This window comes from Grosmannia clavigera, assembly GCF_000143105.1.
Source record: "Grosmannia clavigera kw1407 unplaced genomic scaffold GCSC_144, whole genome shotgun sequence".
NCBI classification, from domain to species: Eukaryota; Fungi; Ascomycota; class Sordariomycetes; order Ophiostomatales; family Ophiostomataceae; genus Leptographium; species Leptographium clavigerum.
The window spans coordinates 960,689-982,132 of record NW_014040797.1 but is presented as its reverse complement, the minus strand read 5'-3'; the positions used below and the strand labels follow the sequence as shown (position 1 = coordinate 982,132).

Sequence of the window (21,444 nt, the reverse complement as noted above, 5' to 3'; positions counted from 1 at the left end):
GGCAAGGCAGAAAAGCCGGTGAGGAATGAGTCAGGAGGGGCGCCCAAAGTATGAGGTTCGAGAGCTGTAATTAGCGGGGCAGAGCTTCGTTGAAGGTCAGTGGCGAGGCTGACTCTGCGCTAAAGCACGGCGTTAAGTGCTGGCGGGTCAGGCGCCAATAGAAGGGGGGTTATCCGCACGGGCCACCTCATCTCTGTTGTTCCCATTTTGGCAAGCATGTAAACAGGCGTGTCGATTCATGTCAGCAAGTATTTACTCGAGCAAATTTCTCCATTTGGCTCTCGTCCGCGTGCCCACTGCCCAGAACAGTGGACGCAAGCCCCTCCACTCCAGCACCCCTCGAAGTAGGAAGACTCAACATTGAACGCGCCTTGATACAATGCTCGGCTGGGCGCTGAAGCGCAGTCTGGGAGGAGGACGCGACGCGCCGGAAGACGCAGGTGAGGAACAACGCGCCCAGAAATGAATCTATCGGATAAGAGTCCAATCTGACCCAGTTCTTTTGTATTCTGTGTAGACGACACGCAGTTGGAGCAGCCAGACACCCCGGCGCCCGTTTTTGCAGCACGCGCATTCAAAAGCGCTCTGTTCGGAACGCCAGTACGGCGAGACGACAATGCCAGGCGGCAGCTTGCGGAGAAACTCAGGGCCAACACCACTGTAGTCTCGATCGTGCCGCAAGGTTCTTTCGAAGGCCGCACGTCGACAGATGAGAATGGCAACAAGAATGGGCCGGACACAAAAGGCACTCCGCGAAAGCTGGCCGGGATTCTCCTGACGCCAGGAACGGCAACGTCACGTCGGAAGCGAGTCTCGTTTGGGCGCGAGGTTGAGGCCGGCGAGAACGACAAGAAGAAGGAGCTCAGGATCGACAGAGACGGGCGCGGGCGCGTGAATCTGTTTGGCGACTCGGACGTCAAGGCGGCCAGCGAGCGGTCGCGCGCCCGACCACGCTCCAAGCTAGCTCTGGCTCTGGAGAATGCCCACCGATCGGGGGCCGAGACACGGAAGGAAGTGATGGATGAGCAGACGGAGGATCTTCAGGCTCGCCTACAACAGGACACACAACAGGCTACGTCCACGACGGCGGCACGGGGGGGCGAGGAGGAGGAGGCTCTTTGGGAGGAGGTGGACGATGTCGAATGGGACCCGGATGTGACAGTCGACCTCAATGAGCCACACTCGCAGTCAGGACGATACTGGAAGGCGCAGTTCCAGCGGTATCAGGAGGACGCCAAGGCGGAGATGAGCAAGCTGCTCAAGTACAAGCAGCTGGCAAAATCGTACGCAAAGATGAAGGACGCGGAGTCGATGGACCTACACGCGAAGCTCAAGGAGGAGAAGGACAAGGTGGCCAAGATGGAGAGTCACATCTCGGAGTTGGCGCGGCAGATTGCTCGCGGGCGGATGAAGGGCAGCGACCACGACTACCAGGAGCTGATCACGGATCTGACACGGGAGACGGCGCTAGCGGTGCAGTACCGCAACCAAGTTAAGGAGCTGGAGGCGATGTTGAAGGGCAACGAAGCGGGGAACCTGTTGGGCTATCAGGATCCAGAGGACCCGGTGAGCCCGAGCCCGGCGCCCGGACGGCGACGTCACCAGCAAGCGGGATTGGGGCCGTCGCCTCGCACGCACCGAACGCTGCTGGAGACGCAGCGAGAGCTCCGACGGGCAAGGGACCAGGCGAAGGACCTGGTGCAGGCTAAGGAGGAGGCGCGGCAGCTGAAGAGCGAGCTGCGGGCAGCGGAGCAGCGGGCACGCAAGTACGAGAACGAGAGCAAGGCGCTGGCAGCCGAGCTGGCGTCAGCGGAGGAGACGGTGCAGGCGGCAGAGGCGAAGACGCAGGACCTGGAGAAGCGGGCCAAGTTTGCAGAAGAGGAGCGGCGACGAAAAGACGAGGCACTGCGGCAGCTGCAGCGACGATACGACTCACTCAAGGACGACGCCAAGGCGCGAGTGGGAGAGGCCGAGCAGGTGCTACGGCGGAAGAACGACGAGATTGCCGAGCTCAAGGAGAAAGCGGCCCGGAGCGAGGAAGATATGGTGGTGAGGACGACAGCACAGACGATGCGGCGTCACGAGTCGGTACGAGCATCAAAGCGTCGGACAGCAGAAGCAGAGGACGATTTCGCGATCCGACTAGACGACCTGCACGACGACACGATGGAGGAGCCAGAGCTGCCGCGACAGCGTCTGTTGGGGAGCAACAAGGAAAACGAGTGTCAGCAGGAGCAGCAGGATACATTTGCGGCAGCAAGAGCGGTGGCATCACGACGGCGACCCAAATCGATGACGTTTGAAGACAGCGCGGGCGCTGGCGGGCTTCGGCGGCGACGGGGTGCCGATGCGCTGCGCACGATTGACCAGCCGCGGGTAGACGAGCGTGTGCGGTCAGCGGCAGCGACGGCGATGGTAGCAGCCAAACGGTACTCGTATGCTGGGGGTGACGAGCCAGACATTGACCTTCTTGGGAACCGGTTTGCGCGTCTAGGCGAGACAGCCGGCGAAGCCGAAACCAAGAGGGAGGAGACGGAGCAGCTCAAACACAGGCAGCATATGCACCTGGCGGCGGCAGACACGCCACGGGCTTCGATATCATCGGAGCGCGTGGCGGCAGCTCTGGCAAGGGTGGAGAAGAGGCGGGCAGAGCGGCGACGAACGTTGGGTTCGATGCGGAACAGAGATATGTAGGAGAGGAGAAGGAGCTGTGGGTTTTCTGGATTGTGTTATGGCGCCGGGTTGGAGAAGGTCTATTATTGGGAGGCTATCTCTAGGAGAGAAGCTAATTCTGGGAGAAGCTTGGGAGAAGCTTTTTGTACGAGTGGAGGATATGAGAGAGAAAGAACCTTTGCGACTGTGTTTGGTCGCCGCTGTGTTTTTTAAGCGAGAACTGTTTCCTATTAGTGGCTGCTTTAGTAAGCCAGCCAGCCCGAGATACCTATAATTTGCGGGCGCTGCCAGAGAGCAGCAACTGCCTGTTGAATTTGCGTCAACGCCATCCTACCGTCTGCGCTTTTTGTGTGCTCACTTTGCCGCGATGGGCTCGACAGCAGACAGCGTGCTGCTGGTGCTGGGTGGTCCTGGTGGCAGCGCCGATGAAGGGCTTGCAGCGGTCGACCAGGAGATTGCCGATCTGGAGGCGCGTCTACGAGCGGCCAAGCAGCGACGGGCAGAGGGAATGGGTGTAGGTATGGCTGCGAGAGCAGATGGAGATGGAGATGGAGATGGAAGTGCAGAGGCAGAGACAGAGGCAGAGGCATCATCGACGCTCACAACGGCACAGCACTTTTACCTATTGCTGTCGGACTCGGCGCTGCCACTGGGCTCATTTGCCTTTAGCAGCGGACTCGAGTCGTTTCTGGCACACAGCAAGACGCAAGGCCATCGAGCAGGCGATGCCGCATCGCTGGACCGGTTCCTTCCGCTGTCCGTGGCATCGTATGGCGCAGCCAGCCTGCCGTTTGTGTTGGCAGCGCACGATGCGGTGGGGGTGACGAAGACGATGACGACGACCCTCTCTGACAGCCTCGCACAGCTTGACGACATATACGACGCCACTATCATCTGTACTGTTGGTCGGCGTGCCTCCGTGGCCCAGGGTCGCGCCCTGCTGTCGGTATGGGAGCGAGCCTTTGCACCGGCGCTGGTGGCGGCCGGCCAGACGGATCCGCTGCGGCTGTTTGCGCAGCTCGTCAAGGGTACTTCATCTTCATCCACTTCCATCCTCGATGCTGCTCCGTCTCCTCACCTCCCGCCGCTCTTTGGCGCCGTGGCCGGACTCGCCGGGCTCGACCGCCGCCAGACGGCCGACGTGTTCGTGTTCGCCCACGTCCGGGCACTCGTGTCGGCGGCCGTGCGCGCCAGCCTGATGGGCCCGTACCAGGCACAGCGGCTGCTCGCATCAGAGCGCGTGCGCGTGCTCGTGGCCGCGGCCGTCCGTCGGTCGTGGGCCGTGGCCGTCGAGGCTGCCGGACAGACGGCACCGGTCGTGGACCTCTTGATGGGCCGGCATGAACTTTTGTACTCGCGGATCTTCAACAGCTAGGGGCTGCTGCACGGAGGTGAGGGTACGAAGATTGAGGACATATCCCGTTCATAGACCATGATGACTAAGCAATCTGAAGAGATGCACAAACAGAAAGATACATATGAGATCTCTACTTTATGCTGTCAAAAGCAAGCAACTCAAAAGACAGGTGCATCGAACACTTTGCCGTCCAACTTACAGAGTAGCAGTCCTTTAAAGTACTCCGTACCATGCTCCATACCCATGCTCCATCCATTGTGATGTCACGCTTTATCGCAGCCCCGCCACCCCGCAAATCCAAAAGGCCTAAGCAGGAAAATCTCGGCGAATACTCGACGACGACAGCCGCAGCCTCACTCGCCGCCTTGCGCCCATTCACTGAAAGCGACAAATCGCGAGCGCAGCCGCTTAGCTGCCGGCCACCGCCAGGATGGTGAACATTACGGAAAAGATCAAGGAGTGCGTGGTGGCCAGACGACTCGATGGCAACGCTAGCATGTGCTGACGGAGACCAGGATTGAGGATGAGATGAAGCGGACGCAGAGTGAGCCAGGCCGCGGAAAAAGTCTGCGGAGAAGTGCTGACGATATTCATCTGCAGAGAACAAGGCCACAGGTAAGACGGTGGACTGTCTTCTTGTCTAGCTGTATCACGAGCTAACGGCTGCAGAGTACCATCTCGGGCTGCTAAAAGGGTGAGTCGGGAGGCGGACACACGAGACGACGACATGCTCACACGACGACAGAAAGCTGGCACGGCTGCGGGCGCAGCTGCTGGAGCCGGGACCGGGATCGGGCGGCGGACCAGGGGCGGGTTTTGACGTGAGCAAGAGCGGAGACGCACGAATCGCGCTGGTGGGCTTTCCATCGGTCGGCAAGTCGACATTCCTGTCCAAGGTGACCAAGACGCGATCAGAGGTAGCAGCATACGCGTTCACGACGCTGACAGCGATCCCGGGCGTGCTGTCGTACGGCGGAGCAGAGATCCAGCTGCTGGACCTGCCGGGGATTATCGAGGGGGCAGCCGAGGGAAAAGGACGAGGCCGACAGGTGATCTCAGCAGCCAAGACGAGCGACATGATCATGATGGTGCTAGACGCGACCAAGAAGGCAGAGCAGCGGGCACTGCTGGAGGCCGAGCTCGAGGCGGTGGGCATCCGGCTGAACCGGGAGCCGCCCAACATCTACCTCAAGGCCAAGAAGGCAGGCGGGATGAAGATCACCTTCACAGCACCACCACGACACCTGGACGAGCGCATGGTCACCAACATCCTGCGCGACTACAAGATGCTCAACTGCGAGGTGCTCGTGCGCGACGACGGCGCCACGGTCGACGACCTGATCGACGTCATCATGCGCGACCACCGCAAGTACATCCGCTGTCTGTACGTCTACAACAAGATCGACAGCGTCTCGCTCGAGTTTCTCGACCAGCTCGCGCGCGAGCCACACACGGCCGTCATGAGCTGCGAGCTTGATCTCGGCCTTCAGGACGTCGTCGCCCGCTGCTGGCAGGAGCTGCAGCTCATCCGCGTCTACACCAAGCGCAAGGGCGTCGATCCTGCCTTTGACGATGCCCTCATCGTGCGCGCCAACAGCTCCATCGAGGACGTCTGCGACCGCATCCACCGCACCCTCAAGGACACCTTCAAGTACGCTCTCGTCTGGGGCGCCAGTGCCCGCCATGTGCCCCAGCGCGTCGGCCTCAGCCACATGGTCGCCGACGAGGATGTGGTCTACATTGTCAGCGGCTGGAAGGCCTGATTGTGGCGTGCAGTATTAATAAAGTCATTTTATTCATTGCCATAGACTCGCCGTGCCCTGTTCAGTCCAACCTGTAGAACGCCGTGCTGGACCTCCAGCCAAACAGGTAAATAACAGACAACGATGTGTGTAACAGAAAGTACAAGGGAAGAAACGTAAACAAGAAAGAGAAACGATAATAACGACAAGGAGAAGGTGCATGTTGGCCAATGCTGCCCATCAATCTCTGTCGACTAATCACTCGCCCTCCCTCCAAACGGCGACGCATCGCTGTCCAGTATCTTGCGGGCCGATGCCTGAGCGAACAGCGACTTCGGCTTGACCCTGCGATGGTGAGTACGGAGAATAGAGAGAGAGAGAGTATGGAAACAGAAAAGACGTACTTGCCCACCTGCTTGTTGCGCAGGGCCTTGAGCTTGGCTGTGCAGGGGCTCATGATGTTGTCGGACGGCGAGACGTACTGCTTGGGACTGTGGTTGTCAGTTTTGGCTGCTGCCAGCAGAAGCAGGATCACTCGCCCTTCGGCATCCATCTTGGACTGCAGCACCTGACGGTGGTACTCCATGCTCTTGATGTCCTTGGCGCTGGCTGAGCCGTCAGCCAGGGCGGCGTTCACGTCCTTGTCGCCGAGAACGGCCTTGGGTGCAGCAACGAAAGAATTCATGGCGTGTGTGTGTGTGATATGGTGTGGTTTGCAGTGTTGTGAAATCAATGTAGAGGCGATGTAAGTCTGGTTCAAACTGTGTACTGGCAAGGTCTGTTTCCAGAGAAGACACTCAAAATCTGGAGGCCGTAAGTGCTTTGTAGACCGGAAAAAAGAAGCGAGTGGGGCCGGCATGCCTTCCTGGCTTGTGAAAGCGCTGTTCGAGACAAGCACAAAAACAGAGTGCACTAGCATAAACAAGCGGCAGACGTTAACTAGGCAACAGCGTCCACCAGATGACTCACATTCCGCGACGGTTGCGATTCAGCTTGCAATCCAGCGTTCGATCCTCAAACGACCAGCTTGCAATCATCATCTTTCCAGCATTGCTAACGGTATACAAGTTCACGCATTCCATCGCTCGATTGTGCTTCCTAAAAGTTGTGACATACAAAACCCGTAGAGCCTGGCCGACTCCCATGCAACGCTTCCTACAGCTTCGACTTGCCTGCGTGCTTGATGTTTTCGCCCGGTTGCGCACGTGTCTGTCCGTGGCGAGCGAGCAGCTCCTCGCTGCGGGCGCGCTGGCTCTCAATCGAGGCCGTCACGGCGGCGCCGCGCCGCTTGTTCTCGTTGCGGCCGAGCTGCTGCAGGTGCACCTCATCGGGGCCATCGGCCAGCCGCAGCGTGCGGATGTTGGCCCACATGGCCGCCAGCGGCGTGTCCTGGCTGACACCGGCGCCGCCAAACGCCTGCACAGCCCGGTCGATGACGGCCAGCGCCATGGCCGGCACCAGCACCTTGGCCTCGGCGATCTGCGTCAGGGCTGCCTTGGGGCCCTGCTCATCCATCGTGACGGCCGCCCCGAGCACCACCAGCCGTGCCGCGTCAATCTCGATGCGCGACCGCGCCACCCACTCGAGCACCACGCCGTGCTCGCGCAGCAGCTTGCCAAACGGCGTCTTGCGCGGGTCGTTGATCCGCATCAGCAGCCAGTCCAGTGCCCGCTCGGCCGCTCCGACTGCCCGCATCGCGTGGTGAATCCGTCCTGGTCCCAGACGTCCCTGAATGATCTCGAAGCCGCGGCCCTCGCCCAGCACGAGACTCGTCGCCGCCGGCACCCGCACGCCGTCAAACACCAGATGTCCGTGTCCGTGGGGCGCGTCGTCGTAGCCGTACACGCTCATCATCCGCCGGATCGTGATCCCCGCTGCGTTCGCTGGCACCAGCACGATTGACTGCTGGCCGTACGGGTTTTCCGCCGCCGTCGATCCCGCCCCTTCGATTCGTCCCATCACAATGTACAGCGCACAGCGCGGATCACCCGCTCCGCTCGACCACCACTTCGACCCGCTCAGCACGTACTCATCGCCCTCCCGCCGGATCGCCATCTCAATGTTGCGCGCGTCCGATGAGGCCACCTGCGGCTCCGTCATCAGAAAGGCCGACCGGATCCGGCCCTCCATCAGCGGCACCAGCCACTGCGCCTTCTGCGCTTCGCTGCCGTACTTGGCCAGCACCTCCATGTTGCCCGTGTCTGGCGCCGCACAGTTGCATGCCTCCGACGCCACCCGCGATCGCCCTAGCCACTCCGCCATCAGCCCGTACTCCAGGTTCGTGAACCCCGGTGACTCCTTGTAGTGGCCCGCCGGCAGAAACATGTTCCATAGCCCCAGCGCCCGCGCCTTGGTCTTGAGCTCCTCCACGATCGTCGAGTGCTGCTCCCATCGCTCTTCACCCTTGCCCGTCTGTGCCTCCACGACCGGATCGGCCCTGGTGAAGGAGAGAGAGAGGACATCAGTCATCTGCCCGAGCCACGCCTCGTTGCCCTTAGACACTCACGGAATGCATTCCTCCTCCACAAATTTGGCCACAATGTCCAGCGTCTTCTTCGCCCGCTCCGACACGCGGTCGCGGCACTGAGACCGGTTAGCGATGAGGCCCACTGAGCCCTGCAAACAAGTATCGTGTCCTCACAATGGCAGGGATTCTGTCCGACATGGTGAAGAGTTGGGCCAGGGAAAGTTTGGCGGAACAGAGCATTCAGACTTCAGACAAGAAAAGGACTGGGGGCAGGACAGATACCACACTGATATACCAGCTTCAAATTCTGGGGATCCCCGCTCGAATCGTTCCACCGTTGCCGTTACAGCAGCAGGGAGCAGTGCCGAGGTCCAGGTCGGGGAGCAACTTGTGGGGTAAGGAGCTTCTGGTTAGGCTGTACTCCACACTACGACGTACGGAGTAGTTTATGACGCTGCTATGTATAGTCACGTGATCTATTCATTGCTATGTAAGCTTCGTCTTGTTGCATGCACGGGTTTGGTCCCGTGCATACAGAAATACACAACTTGTGCAACACATACGCGTACGACACCACGGCTGGCCCGGATGGAGCGCATCGCACGACGAAAGAGGTGGAAGCGGCGGATCTCGCCCTCAAATCGCATTCTGCACACGGGCTGGGCCAAAGTCTCCCCACATCCCGTACTCCGTACTCCTCCCACGCGCTGCAACAACAGCCCGAGACGCGGGATCGGCGCAGGTGAGCTCGCACAGCGCGAAAACACGCCAGAAGAACCTCTGTGTATGACAGAAAACCGGACGATCTGGTATATCTGTCTGTCGTCTCTTTCGCCGAGTACGAGCAGGTCTGAGTCACGAAAACTTATAATGCACTTCGCCCTTGCTTTCGTCCCATCAGCGTACTTCTTCTTTCGCTCTCAGCCTTGGAGCTCAGCCTCAGCAACCCCTAGTGGCAGCCTAGTCCAGCTCGCAGGCAGCTTTCAAATCGAGCAGAATAGCCACCGACCCCCCTGGTGCCAATGTCGTACTCGTAAGCTGTCTTTCTTTGCTTTTTGTCTCGCTCCTCGTATCCTATACCTGCCCCTCCCCTTCTCATGGCCGTCGCTGCAACTGCACACTCTTGTCTGCCACCGTTGCATTCGACCTGCTGACGAAATCTCTGCGTTCCAAGATACAACAAGCATAATAGTGCATCCACGTCTTCGGCCTTGCCGTCTGCAATCAATAAAGACGCAAGCCTTCGCTCTTTCCCGCACCGCTCTTCGCCTAGCGGCCAATCACCGCCTTTCTATCCGCTCGCAGCTTCCTGACTGCGACAATTGCTTCTGCGCGTACCTCTTTACTGTCCGTCGTGCCTGCCACTGACTGTACCAACGCTGTCGCCTCCCCCCCGCTTTCGGACCCCGCCATCGCCCTACACATAAACTGCCTCAACAAATTGCTCTTCCGATGTTGACGCCTGTCTGGTGATGAAGGAAAAAAAAAACAATCGAAGCATCTACGCACCCAACTTGTCGCTAGCTTGGCACCTGGTTAGCATCCCACGTCCAAAGTTGTTGCATCATATCCCGCCTCAGCTTCGCGTCACTTGCTCGAACCAATGGTTGTCTTCTTTACTGCCCAGTAATGCGCATCCGCCAAGCGGTCTCGAGAGCTGCCGCATACCCTTGAAATCGCCCGGTCTCTGGCATCACCACTAGCTCTACCCGTTTTCGAAGCCCTCTCTCTGCTCTCCTGGCCGCCGCCATGAAGACGTCCCTTCCTCGCAAGTTCATGAGTTTGCGGGACAAAAACGGCACAATTCACCGCCGGAGCAAGTCGTCAGATCCTCAAACCCACAAGGTGCGCCTTTAAACGAGTCTCGGAAGCTCTTCGAGCTTGGCTTCGACGTCGTCCCCTCCAACCACTAACCTTGTCTCTGCAGAGCCGGCCGCATTCTGCTGACGTCTTCCTGTCCTATTTCAAAAGCGATGCCGCCAAACAGGCTGCCCGAGCAGAGGAGGAAAAGGGAAAACAGGCTGCAAAGGTACCTCACCGTTCCCCCCTCTCTCGAAGCCTTGATCATAGACAAACTCTGACAACAGACTCTACACAGCTCGACGAGCTTCGCAGCCGCCTGGACCAGCTTCATTTCACAGATGTCGCCAAGGAACACCTCGGCTATGTTCTGCGATCCAAATACGCGGACGGCGATGTTGATAAGGCCGTCGAGCTGATCCGCCTCCAGCGGGACGCCTTCGCTGGCGTCGTCCTTCCGTACAACCCCAACTCCGAGATGAAGGGCGCCGAAAATAGATTCAACGTCACCTGCTACCTCGACGCTCTGCTCTTTGCCATGTTCGCCAAGCTCAGCGCCTTTGAGTGCATGCTCAAAAACGAACTGCCCGACGGCCCTCCTCGAAAGCTAGCTGCCCTCATCCGTTTATGGGTTAACATGCTGCGCACCGGTAGACTCATCTACGCTGACATGGTAGGTGCTTACACTTTTCCATCTTCTTTGAATTCTCGTTGATTTCAGTCTAGGCTGCAGGCCTACAGGAGACCCTTGCCGACTGTGGCTGGTCAGACGCTCGTCTGGCCGAGCAGCAGGACACGTCAGAGGCCTTCGCCTTTATTACCGAAACCCTACAGCTTCCGCTTCTCACTCTCCAGGTCGACCTTTTCCACCAGGGCAAGCGCGATGAGGATGACCACAAAGTCGTCTACGAGCGTTTGCTCAACCTGGCCGTGCCGCCCGATCCCGACGGCAAGGGAATTAAGCTGGAGGACTGTCTAGAGGACTACTTTAACACCAAGGTCGATGTCTTGCGAGACAGTGCCATCGACAAGAAAAGCCTCGACAGGTCCTATACAACTCCTACGTCTGCCGTCTCTCCCATAGAATCTCCTGAACCGTCCATGTTCACCGCAGCAACTCCAGGGCCCAAGGCTGTTTCGCCGGTCAAGGATTCTATGGGCATCGATACATCCGAAGTGGTCACAGTCACAGCTACAGCCACCAGTCAAGAAGCAGCGGTCTCTGCCACGGCTACGATAACAGCGCCGTTCCTTGGAGATACCGTTCGGATAGTCCCCTCCGAAGACGACGCCGGGAGCAGCCAGGAGAGCGCCGAGAGTGTAAGCGAAGCTCTCGACGACGACCCAGCGCCGCTGCATCGTAGGTGGACAACTTCGGAAGCGTTTGTGGCAGCCTCTTTGAGCGACACTGCTTCTTCTTCGTCCGCCGACCCCCGCCTACCGCTCATTGGCCGCCAGCGGTCGGCTAGCATCATTCAGCGCATCGCTCTTACGGAGGCGAAGCCGGCAAACATGGATTCTTCGAGCATCATGCAACAGTTTAAGCGCCAAGGTTCTACTGTCATCAAGGCCGTCACGATCCCTGCATGGCAGATCTTCAGGTTGATCCGTAAGTTGCTTCGTATAAGCCCCATATCCAGTCCTTTTGTGTCCATTTTAACCCTGCCTCAGCTTGGCATGCGGCTTCGGACAACGAACCGGTCAACGACATCGAAGTGGCCCGCCAATTCAACAAGCGTCCCGTGGTTGGCATATGCCTCAAGCGCTACATGATGACAAATGGTGGCCAATTTCAAAGGCAGAACACCTACATTGACATTCCTGACAGCCTTCGTCTGCCATACTTCATGATGGCGGCAGATGGTTGTAGTGATGGACTTAACGACCTTAACTTTGAGTATAAATTGGTCCTCCAGTCCGTTGTCTGCCATCGGGGGGTTTCTCTGCACAGCGGCCACTACATATCTTTTGCAAGGGTCAATCCCAAAACTCTCACCGACAACCGTCGCCACGAGCTCGACCCTCCCCCAGACTACGAAGAGGAGCAGTGGGTGAAATTTGACGATCTTGATGTGGAGCACCGCGTGACCTATGTTGAAGACATCAAGGCTGCTCTCAAAGACGAGATGCCATACTTGCTCTTCTACCAGATCATGCCAATGGTCGACCTGACTCCAACGACGACCTCGAACGCTGAGAATAACCGGCCGCCCTCTTACACCGACTCGACAAGTAACATAGGCTACGCAAGGCCAGAGAGAACCCTTGGTGATACAGACTTGGAACAGAGTGAGGTTGACCTGGCAGAATCTGGTACGGCTGCGGGAGCCAGCAGCCTCTTCAGCAACCCTCCTACTTTTGTGGGTTCGACGACTGGACCCAGCATTCGCTTCTCATCCGATCTAGACGCACCGCCATCTATAAGTTTGTATGAAGGGTCGAATGCGTCTTCGTTTGTGCTCACAGCCGCTCGCAAGTCGGAAAGCATCTCCCGCCGCGGAAGTATCGTGTTTGCCGACTCTATCTCGAACACGCCGGCCATCACTCCAGAGGGTGGACGATCGCCTATGGTAACGCCACGTGCTACCCCCGAAGAGACACCTGCACAGCGCTTTTCGCGCGCGGCCGCACGCCTTGCAGCAAAGTCCCGCAGCCGCCCGGTAAGCCAGGCTGGAGAGGGCCGCATCAGCCTGACGATGACCCGCCTTGGCGGACTCATGCGGCCGAGCAAAGAGCCTTTGCGCCAGTCCGAAGACAACTTGGACGGCGGTCTGGGCACAAGTCCACTTTGCTCAACAGCAAACCCGAGTGCTATAGCAGCTTCTGACTCGCTGTTACCCCCCAACCCTATCTTAGCCAACGTTGTCTCTGCACCGGCTGCCTGCCCGCCAGGCGAGCAAGTGGCTACTACGCTACCGACAGATTCTCCATCTCAGGGTCAGCCACAAAAAGAAGCACAACTCCAAGCAGACGACGGTCATCATCACCATCATCATCACGGGCTGCGGCGAGGCAAACCCAAGCTCCGTGTAGAGCGGGAATCCGACGAAGAAAATACCGGTACAGGTGCCGGCAAAGGCAAGGAGGCAGAGAAAGAAAAGGTCCGAATCAGGACCAAAATGAACGTGCCGGAACGCGAGTGCGTTGTCATGTGAAAGCGCGTGCATACCCGGCTTATAATGCTACCCATCAATTAAAGAAGCGTCTGGCCATTATTGCTGGCGCGAGCATGAAGGGAGCAATGCATAACCTTACATCATTTTGCATCCTAGAAGGTCGGAGTGGACATCATCCAGGAGTCTTGTTATACGTGTGTTTTTTTTTCGATTTTCTTTTGTTGCTTATTAAATTTAACGCCCTCGTTTTGAGGGGTTCGGAGAAGTCTCCATGGGTTTGATTACGGGCTCATGATACCATTTGACACGCCAGGACATGCATAGGAAACCAAACAAAAGGACCGAAGGAAGGAGTCGGCATCTATAGACTTGGACAAAATGGCATTCTCAAGGATATGTACCGTTTTGTGGACATTTGTCTTCAGGGACAACCAAAAATGGCGTTTAGTCAGTTGCGAATGTTGCGACTGTATTTATTTTAGTATTGATAAAAAAGAACAACATAACAGTAGTCCTATGTTTATAGACAAGCCACAAAGGCATGCGAGGACTAAATCGTTGTTGGCGATATGCTGTCTACCACACTCTGCAAAATTTCTTGCCCGAACAAAGTTAGTAACAGGATGGCACGAACCAAAAAGTCCAAGCAAAAAGTCTGGCCCGACAGGAGTCAGTATACAAGAAGGCGTGTTTGGTATAGAATTTCCATAGAGTTATTGATGACTTGGAGCGCAACGAGACATCTAGCTAGGAGAAAAAGGCTTTTGGGCCCATACCGCATTCACTCTATAAAACAGATGAATCTTCAGACCACGCAATTCGCGGCGCATGTGAGCACAGTATACGGTGATCTCCTCCTTTGTCCAGCCAAGCGAGTGCGCCATGTAGCCTATAAAGCCCTCGGGATCAGCTTCCCAGGCAGCTCGAGTAAACAGGCCAATCTCCTTCAGTTTCAGGTCTTCTGGCCATTCGGAAAAAGGGCACTACTTTGGAGTTAGATGAGTAAGACGAGAAGAAGGAGAGAAATAGACCTTGATTGGGTTCTCTTGGATGTTGACGAAACCCGCTTCTCTTAAGCTTTTCTGCTGCACCTTGTCACGAACTACTGTGAAGGAAGCGGTCGAGCCGTGTTTTTTGGTGGCCTCACTAAAGATGTGACCCCATTGGCTAGAGGCGTTCTTGTCGGTTAGAGTGCCGTCGTCGGACTCGAAGAATCCGTCACTCTCGAATGTTTCAATCCAGCCGCCTGGCTTCAGGGTTCGGTATGCCTCCTTGAACAGAGCTGTCCAGTTCGTCACGCAGCCGATTAGCCACCGTGCGTAGATGAAGTCGACTGATTCCTCCGCAAAAGTCCACGGCTGTGTAAAGTCATCGATCTGGCTATGCCATGTCAGGTTATACTTCGTACTCCTAATAGCTTAAATCTTACAATTTCACGTTAGGCGGCACCCACGCCGGCTGAATGGGGGATATGTCAGTGCCGATCACTGTAACGTTAGGGTGTAAGTCGGCAAAGTCACTAAGCCGGCGTATTAGCTGCTAGTCAGAAGTCGACGAAGGTGTCTACTACCTACATAGCCCAAGCTCCCGTTCCAGTCCCAATATCTATTACTTTCTAGTAACACGTAAGTCCCATAAACAAAACGCATGATGTACACATACGACTTACCTTGATATCGGCTGATAAGGGTGCAAGATGGAGCTTCCCGTCTAGCATTAATGTAAACGTATGGTGCCTAAACTGGTGTTATCACAAGTACTCAACCTTACAGGATCGTGTCTTTATTACTCGATGTCTAGCGCTTTGATTTGAGCTTCGTCATTTGCGCCCCTGCCATTTTTAGCTTGGGGTCTTTAACTTCGAGGTGGAAAAGTTCACGCTGTTAACCTACCAGTACTTCGTTTCTGTAACGGCATCGCTGTGATAAGTTCGTCCATTTACGGTCCGGTAGTGCAAGATTGACGAGGCGATGGACGCAGTAGATGTGGACGCGTCGTCGCCGCGAGTTGAGTCATCCTCCTTAGCGAATGGTTAGAGCAGCACATGTGGAACTGTCAGATTATACCTCACATCGCCCAGGGGCTGTGCAGTCCAGTAATGCCCCGGATGAACCTCGACTACGGATGTGGTCTCTGTCATTTTCAAGTACAGAGATAGCCGTCTTGAATTGACCAAGCGGCGTTTGACGTGAGGGTTGAAGTACGAGGGGAAACTAAGGCGTAAAACAGGGAATCTTGTAGGGTATGATTCTTTTGTATGATTGGAGAGGCGAGAGGGGGTGAGAAGAGAAACAGACGTGTTCGGAACCGAACGCATTCGGATTACGATATGGGTCTGCAATGATCATGCGAGAAGCACCTTGATCCACAAGTTGTTCTATAGCACACACGTCACAGCGCATACGCACGGTTTGCTATATATGTACGAACAAGTATCTTACATATCATATTGAGTCGGGGTGAAGTTCGCAAAAAGGCTCGCAATTTTTTGCAGGAACAGCTCTACTGAGTCTTAGGCTAGTAAACTAGGTGTACAACTTTCGGGATTCCCCTAAAAATAGATATCGGCCACAGCGGGGAATGTCAATAACCTCGCGGACGTGATATGCAGCTGAGACGAGGTTGACTACTCAGCCGAGGCAGTAACAAGAACAAGTACGAGTAGAAGAGATGAACCGGCTCGGCTGGTGCTTCAAAGAAGACTAGTGCATGTGCTCTGTCCGAGCCGACTGCATGAATGTTGGCCGGCGGTTATTAGAACAAGGGGAGGACGGGAAGACGAGTAAACGGCGACCCGTAGCCAACAAGTAGTTGTACTTCGTAAGGTCGTCCACTCGACAAGGCAGTTGGTCCGTTCAGCGAGTGGATCTCCTCTTACGCTAAAACTCGACCGGATCCCGGGTTTCCATTCCGAAGTATCATATTATCTTTCATCAGCTGTCAACCGATGCTGCCCTTTAGTAACAAGAATTGACGACTCTGCTACCTGCACGAACAGCTAACAATGTTCCACTTACATGACCCTGAAGTATCTTATATTGATGCAACCTGAATCAAAGGAACTCCGCGGATCAATGAAACATGACCCCCAATAGGCTTAGCCTGTCAGTCGATCGGGGTTGTTGGCTATGAGGTTGTGGATGTGTATGGTTATGGAGTAACTTGGTTCTTATGACGTGATTGCCTTTCCCAAATATGTTTCATTTTCGGTTGTTTATTCTGAGATCCGATCAGGGAATATACGAGACAGGTTTGTTAGGTGCGTTGAAGACAGACTCCTCGGATCTCGACGCGGAGACAATAGCTCAGGCACTCTTTTACACAATCTAACATGGCGCCTAGACAAATTGGGTTGCACGCCGACGCTTTCTTCTTGCGGAAAGAATTGCAGTGGCTCTCCTTCGGTTCATCAGGTCGTTGTCCTTGTTTTAAAAACACTAATGTGGAACACATAATACTCTGATGTGGCAGAAGCGGTAACAATTTTGAGCTTTTCGGATGGAGAAGACATTACTGCTTTAATATTCTGCGTCATAGTCTTTATATTACACCATAATCACAGTTGTTTGGTTTTCGGTTGTTGTAAGGTGAGTAAGTTGTACTTACATCCTTTTTCGCAGACAACTTTTTTTCAACTAGCTTTGATAGAGAATATGAGTTTGCAGAATAGCATACGTATTGACCTACCTAATATTATGTCTTACATACATCTGTCTGTATATCTTGGACTCCTAGCTTGAGACCCATGTATATCATCTACCACTGCCCCGTTCTCGAATATGAGAAAAAGCGTCTTTGAAGACGTGCTGTCGTTGCGATATATTAGTCATCTTGATCCAGTGGGGCATTCAGTGGCACAACCAGGTTGTAAAAGAGGCGGTGAAAAAAGTTACAAGCCCAGCGCACGGGCCACTACAGGACTGTATATAACTGTCGAAAATCCCCCTCCAATCTTGGAATTTCTTTTCTCTTTTTTTCCTTAGCTCTCTTTGCCTTTTGGCTTAGATCAAGTGTAGTATCTGTTCTTTTCAGTTTAATATCTGAAATTGCTCTACGGAGCATATTCGTTATTAATCTTATTTTTGAATCTCGGAGGAAGGCCCTCTGGGCTTGCCCATGACCTACCTTCACTGTGTCCTTGGTACCACACTGCCTCCAAGCGACGCGAACTCGAAGCTCAGCTTCAACATTTTTCATTACACTCCTGTATTCGGGATGTGAAGAAGAATGACTGGGGGATTCAACAAGCCTGTGGCTGGCTTAGCATTGAGGGAGTTTATTTAACTGAGACAAGATACTCTGCTGTACGCAGAAGTTGTCATGGTAGCGCCTTCCGCAATTGGAGAGCTCTAGGGATTGAATATTTTTCTGCAAGTGAATCCGACAATAAATATTAGTATATGTATGCAAAGAACATCTAATAAAAATTGTTCGCAGACATCTTCTCTCACCTTACATCCCTCAAACAGCCGTTTTTCTACACAATGATCAATCCGCGCGTATTCGAATCGCTGCGGGCTCGCGCCGAGCAGGAGACCAGTGCCCGGGCGGCGATTGATGGACTCGTGGAGGCACTGGAGCGCAGCGTGGCCTATGCCCAAGGCGTGTTGTCGCGGGTTCACGCAACGCCGCGAGCTCGATACGCCGACCTTTTGCTGCCGGCGGCCGAGGCGGCGGTGGCTGACGAGACGGCGAAGATCCGGCAGCTGGCCGAGGTGGCATCAGCGCACCCATACTACAAGTGAGAGGAAGCGGGTGTTTATGCAGTTTTTTGCAATTTTTGCAATTTTCCTTTTCTTTTCCGGATTCGTTTTCTGTTTCCTGTTCCCTTGTCCTCGCTGACAGCCAGATTTAACAACCGCTGGACACGACACCTGCAGGACGCCATCGCGACGGTGCTGTTGACGGCATGGCTGGGCGGCAGTGTGGGTGGCAGCAGCGGTGGCAGCACAGATCCTGGCGAGCTCGGCCGGCTGCTTACGCTGGAGGAAGTGGGCGAGGCGCTTGGTGTGCCGGTGGACGGGCCGGTCGATGCGGCGGCAGCACAGACGGATGTGGATGTCGGCGCGGAGGACCGGTTCCACGTGGCGCTCGACGAGTACCTGTCAGCGCTGACGATGCTGGCCGACGAGCTGGGCCGACTGGCGATGAACGCGGTCACGCTTGGCGACGGGGCGCTGGCCGTGCGCATCAGCCGGTTTGTCAAGGAGCTGCACGGCGGCTTCCAGCTGCTCAACCTGAAGAACGACTTTCTGCGGAAGCGCGTGGACGGGGTCAAGTACGCGGTGAAGCGCGTCGAGGGCGTCATCTACGACCTGGCGCTGCGGAACCTGCTGCCAGCTGAGGTGGGAGCGGAATCGGAGGACGGCGAGACCAAAACCGTAGCTGCTGCTACGGCTGCAGAGAAGGCTACGGACAGCAGGATGGGCGAGGCTTAAAGCTGCGTGCCGGCGTCTCGCAGAGAGGTGGGAATGCCACTGCTGTTTCACATTTTACGACTGAATATACAACTTCGTACGAAACCAGGCTGTCTTAACAAGCCCGTTCCTGTAGTCTCGTCATGCTCCGAGCTCTGCGATGCGATGTGTGGGGACAATATGCATATATCCGGACCATTTTGCGGTTACATGAATCTCCACAGCCTTCCAGGCACTCCGGTAGACGGGCTACTGCGCTGCGTTGATTGGTGGAGACGAGACCCACAATCGTACCTCTCGTCCTCTCTGTCTTTCTGTGATTTGGCCATTTGCTCTTCTCTTCCATCGTTTCTCCCCATCTCTCGTGAGCCGTCCCCCCCGCCATGCCTCTCGTCGACCCTGTCACGATGTCGTCTGCTACTGCAACGCCGAACCGTCGTCGACGAGGCGGCCCGTCGGCCAAGAGCAGCTCGCACGACGATTCTATCACCACCACCAAAAGCGCCACCAACAGCAGTCTCTCTGCATCGTCGCCATCTTCCACGCCTCCGGCCTATGCCACCTCGCTCGCCCTGGCTTCCCGACACGGCAGCCCGTTGCTGCTGCTGGCTGGCCTGGCCCTAAGCTTTGGCGGGTTGGTGGGCAGTGGCCCCACGCAAGACAGCAGTAACAGCACCAACACTACCACCAACACGACTGAAGACGGCTATGGCACTGGCATCGGCGCGCTGGCCGGCCTGCTGGTGGCCTCGACGGTCGTGCAGGTGGCTGCGGCTGTGATTGGGCTGCCGCCAGCAGGTTCAGACGCCGAGTCGCAGAAGAAGCGGCGGGCCCGCAAAGACCAGCGCAAGCCCAACGTCATTGTGGTATGTTCTCTCGTCGCTGTCCTTTCCGGCCGTTTCTCGGTGTCCTGACTTCCTTCCGCCATAGACGACCTTTCTCTCCCTCCTGCTCACCGTTCTCGCCGTGCCGCTCGTCCACGTCGTCCTCGTCCTCTTCGGCGCCCCCTTTCTCGTCCACGCCCCCAGCACTCTTCTCTGTGCCGGCCACATCGCCGTGCTCGGCCTCTTCCCCGTCGTCTTCACCCACGGTACCGACAGCCCCGGATGGCTGGCCCTCATTTCCGGCGATTTTTTTTCGGCGGCTGCCAAGGGCGGCCTCTCGGTCGCTGACGCTGCTTCTGCCGCCGGCCTCTGGGGCACCTGCATCGGTGCCTGGCTTGGCGCTGTGCCCATTCCACTCGATTGGGACCGGCCGTGGCAGCGCTGGCCCGTCACCATCGTTGTCGGCGCATATGTCGGCCACGCCGTCGGCCGCCTGCTGGGAGGTGCTCTGCAGCAGCAGCGGAGAAGCTGAGAGGTGCAGGGGGTAAAGGAGTGACGCCAAAAAAGCCAACATAGACCACACACCTTCAGCTGTACGATAGTGTACGTTCCAAAGCATAGGGAGGAAAATAGAAAACTAATGAGAGCAGTAGTCCTCATGTCTCTATAGTGAAATGCGTCCAAATGCAGCAATCTATCGAGCAAGAGACATTTTCCAAAATTTATGTCACCCAAAAAAAGCAGGTTTACGGTCATGCAAGCTCATAAATACCATCGGCCTACTGCCCCAACGTCTTCTGCAGATGCGTCTGCCACGACCCGTTGCGAACCCACATGATGCTGTTGAAGACGATTGCCACGCCTTTGACGAAGCCGGTCCATGCGTAGAGACGAGCCCAGCGGCGGATGAAGAAGCCCGTGAGGGTCGAGCTCGCCGGAGGGTGTGGGAAAGGGCCGACAGCGGTCTCGTTGCCGGCTGTCTGCAGCGGCGTGTTCTCATCTACCACCATGAGCAGCTTCTTCTGCGCGGCTTCGGACCGCCGCCGCCGCAGCACCTTGTCGTAGGCGGCCGGGTCGTCAGTGATGACGCCGTCGAGGCCGCGCCGGATGCTCCACTCCATCCACTCGGGATCGTTGACCGTCCAGGCCAGCACGCTGTGTCGGCCGGCCGGGCTGAGCTCGTCCTGGGCCGCGCGCACGAAGCGGGCGCCACGGCTGCCGACGAGCACGTGCTGCTCCATGTTGAACACCTGCACCACGTCGGGGTGGTGGGCCAGCAGGGCCTCGGCACAGGAGAGCGAGAAGCCGATGTAGGCAACCGGAAGGCTGGGCATGAGTTCGCGGCAGATCCGCATCGCCACGGCCTGCCAGCACCCGAGCACAATCCGTCCAGCCCAGTCGCCGGGAGCTGCCTCAACCGTCTCGGCCACGCGCTGCAGCAGCTCCTGTGGAGGGTCATCACGCTGGGTGTGTCAGTAAGCGAGAAAAGTACGAGCTTACAAGACAGAGAATAACACACCTTGATGTCCAGCAGCACCCAGGCTGTCTCGTTGGCCGGCTCGGCCAGCAGCTCCAGCACGTCGGCCAGCCGGGCCATGGGCTCGCCCGGCAGTCGCTCCGTGCGCAGCGTCGCCAGCATCGCCCAGTCGCAGTCACAGATGCGTTCAGGCCGGCCGAAACAGCGGCGCAGCGTCGGGTCGTGTGACAGCACCACGGCGCCGTCGCGCGAGAGGTGCACGTCCGTCTCGATGGCCTGGGCGCCGCCCTGCGTCGGGTCAAGCGCCGCCCGGAACGCCGCCAGCGAGTTCTCGGGCCAGCGCGCCTTGAAGCCGCGGTGGGCAATGTTGAGCGGAACCGTCGCTGTCGAGGACCCGTGCAGAGATGCGGGCGAGAAGGCCGCGAGCGACGCCGGAAGACGCGGCCGTCCGCCTGATAACAGCGGCGGCGATGGCGGTGGCGATGGCAGCGGCGACAGCCCATTGCCGTCGGGCGAGGGCATCTTCAGAGACATGGTGGACGATAGAATGAGAGAAAGAGGAAAAAGCGAA

The 21,444-nt window shown here is 56.7% G+C and overlaps 9 protein-coding genes across 9 annotated transcripts; 5 read left to right on the top strand and 4 right to left on the bottom strand.

Annotated features, from left to right (window-relative positions):
* Nucleotides 1–379: 379 nt before the first annotated feature.
* Nucleotides 380–4,048, top strand: CMQ_2574 (urease accessory protein; the record flags this gene model as incomplete). Its single annotated transcript, XM_014316652.1, has 4 exons — nt 380–440; nt 518–2,668; nt 3,054–3,187; nt 3,287–4,048. 4 exons carry the CDS (start codon nt 380–382, stop codon nt 4,046–4,048), a joined length of 3,108 nt encoding a protein of 1,035 aa, XP_014172127.1.
* Nucleotides 4,049–4,460: 412 nt separating this feature from the next.
* CMQ_2554 (GTP-binding protein) lies at nt 4,461–5,793 on the top strand (the record flags this gene model as incomplete). Its single annotated transcript, XM_014316632.1, has 5 exons — nt 4,461–4,489; nt 4,546–4,574; nt 4,631–4,645; nt 4,700–4,724; nt 4,776–5,793. The coding sequence occupies 5 exons, from the start codon at nt 4,461–4,463 to the stop codon at nt 5,791–5,793; spliced, it is 1,116 nt and encodes a 371-aa protein (XP_014172107.1).
* Nucleotides 5,794–6,026: 233 nt separating this feature from the next.
* On the bottom strand, nt 6,027–6,457 carry CMQ_2657 (spo12-like protein; the record flags this gene model as incomplete). Its single annotated transcript, XM_014316735.1, has 2 exons — nt 6,027–6,117; nt 6,177–6,457. The coding sequence occupies 2 exons, from the start codon at nt 6,455–6,457 to the stop codon at nt 6,027–6,029; spliced, it is 372 nt and encodes a 123-aa protein (XP_014172210.1).
* Nucleotides 6,458–6,927: 470 nt separating this feature from the next.
* Nucleotides 6,928–8,437, bottom strand: CMQ_2556 (acyl-dehydrogenase domain containing protein; the record flags this gene model as incomplete). Its single annotated transcript, XM_014316634.1, has 3 exons — nt 6,928–8,209; nt 8,279–8,355; nt 8,414–8,437. The coding sequence occupies 3 exons, from the start codon at nt 8,435–8,437 to the stop codon at nt 6,928–6,930; spliced, it is 1,383 nt and encodes a 460-aa protein (XP_014172109.1).
* Nucleotides 8,438–9,988: 1,551 nt separating this feature from the next.
* On the top strand, nt 9,989–13,194 carry CMQ_2652 (ubiquitin c-terminal hydrolase; the record flags this gene model as incomplete). Its single annotated transcript, XM_014316730.1, has 5 exons — nt 9,989–10,084; nt 10,167–10,268; nt 10,338–10,712; nt 10,766–11,648; nt 11,711–13,194. 5 exons carry the CDS (start codon nt 9,989–9,991, stop codon nt 13,192–13,194), a joined length of 2,940 nt encoding a protein of 979 aa, XP_014172205.1.
* A 704-nt stretch (nt 13,195–13,898) lies between these two features.
* CMQ_2864 (methyltransferase type 11) lies at nt 13,899–15,295 on the bottom strand (the record flags this gene model as incomplete). The annotated part of the gene is made up of 5 exons (XM_014316942.1): nt 13,899–14,138; nt 14,187–14,535; nt 14,585–14,674; nt 15,048–15,175; nt 15,227–15,295. 5 exons carry the CDS (start codon nt 15,293–15,295, stop codon nt 13,899–13,901), a joined length of 876 nt encoding a protein of 291 aa, XP_014172417.1.
* A 2,344-nt stretch (nt 15,296–17,639) lies between these two features.
* CMQ_2840 (recombination hotspot-binding protein) lies at nt 17,640–18,593 on the top strand (the record flags this gene model as incomplete). Its single annotated transcript, XM_014316918.1, has 2 exons — nt 17,640–17,896; nt 18,005–18,593. 2 exons carry the CDS (start codon nt 17,640–17,642, stop codon nt 18,591–18,593), a joined length of 846 nt encoding a protein of 281 aa, XP_014172393.1.
* A 362-nt stretch (nt 18,594–18,955) lies between these two features.
* CMQ_2942 (GPI-anchor biosynthesis protein) lies at nt 18,956–19,928 on the top strand (the record flags this gene model as incomplete). Its single annotated transcript, XM_014317020.1, has 2 exons — nt 18,956–19,438; nt 19,503–19,928. 2 exons carry the CDS (start codon nt 18,956–18,958, stop codon nt 19,926–19,928), a joined length of 909 nt encoding a protein of 302 aa, XP_014172495.1.
* Nucleotides 19,929–20,175: 247 nt separating this feature from the next.
* Nucleotides 20,176–21,407, bottom strand: CMQ_3230 (glycerophosphoryl diester phosphodiesterase family protein; the record flags this gene model as incomplete). Its single annotated transcript, XM_014317308.1, has 2 exons — nt 20,176–20,859; nt 20,916–21,407. 2 exons carry the CDS (start codon nt 21,405–21,407, stop codon nt 20,176–20,178), a joined length of 1,176 nt encoding a protein of 391 aa, XP_014172783.1.
* Nucleotides 21,408–21,444: the final 37 nt, after the last annotated feature.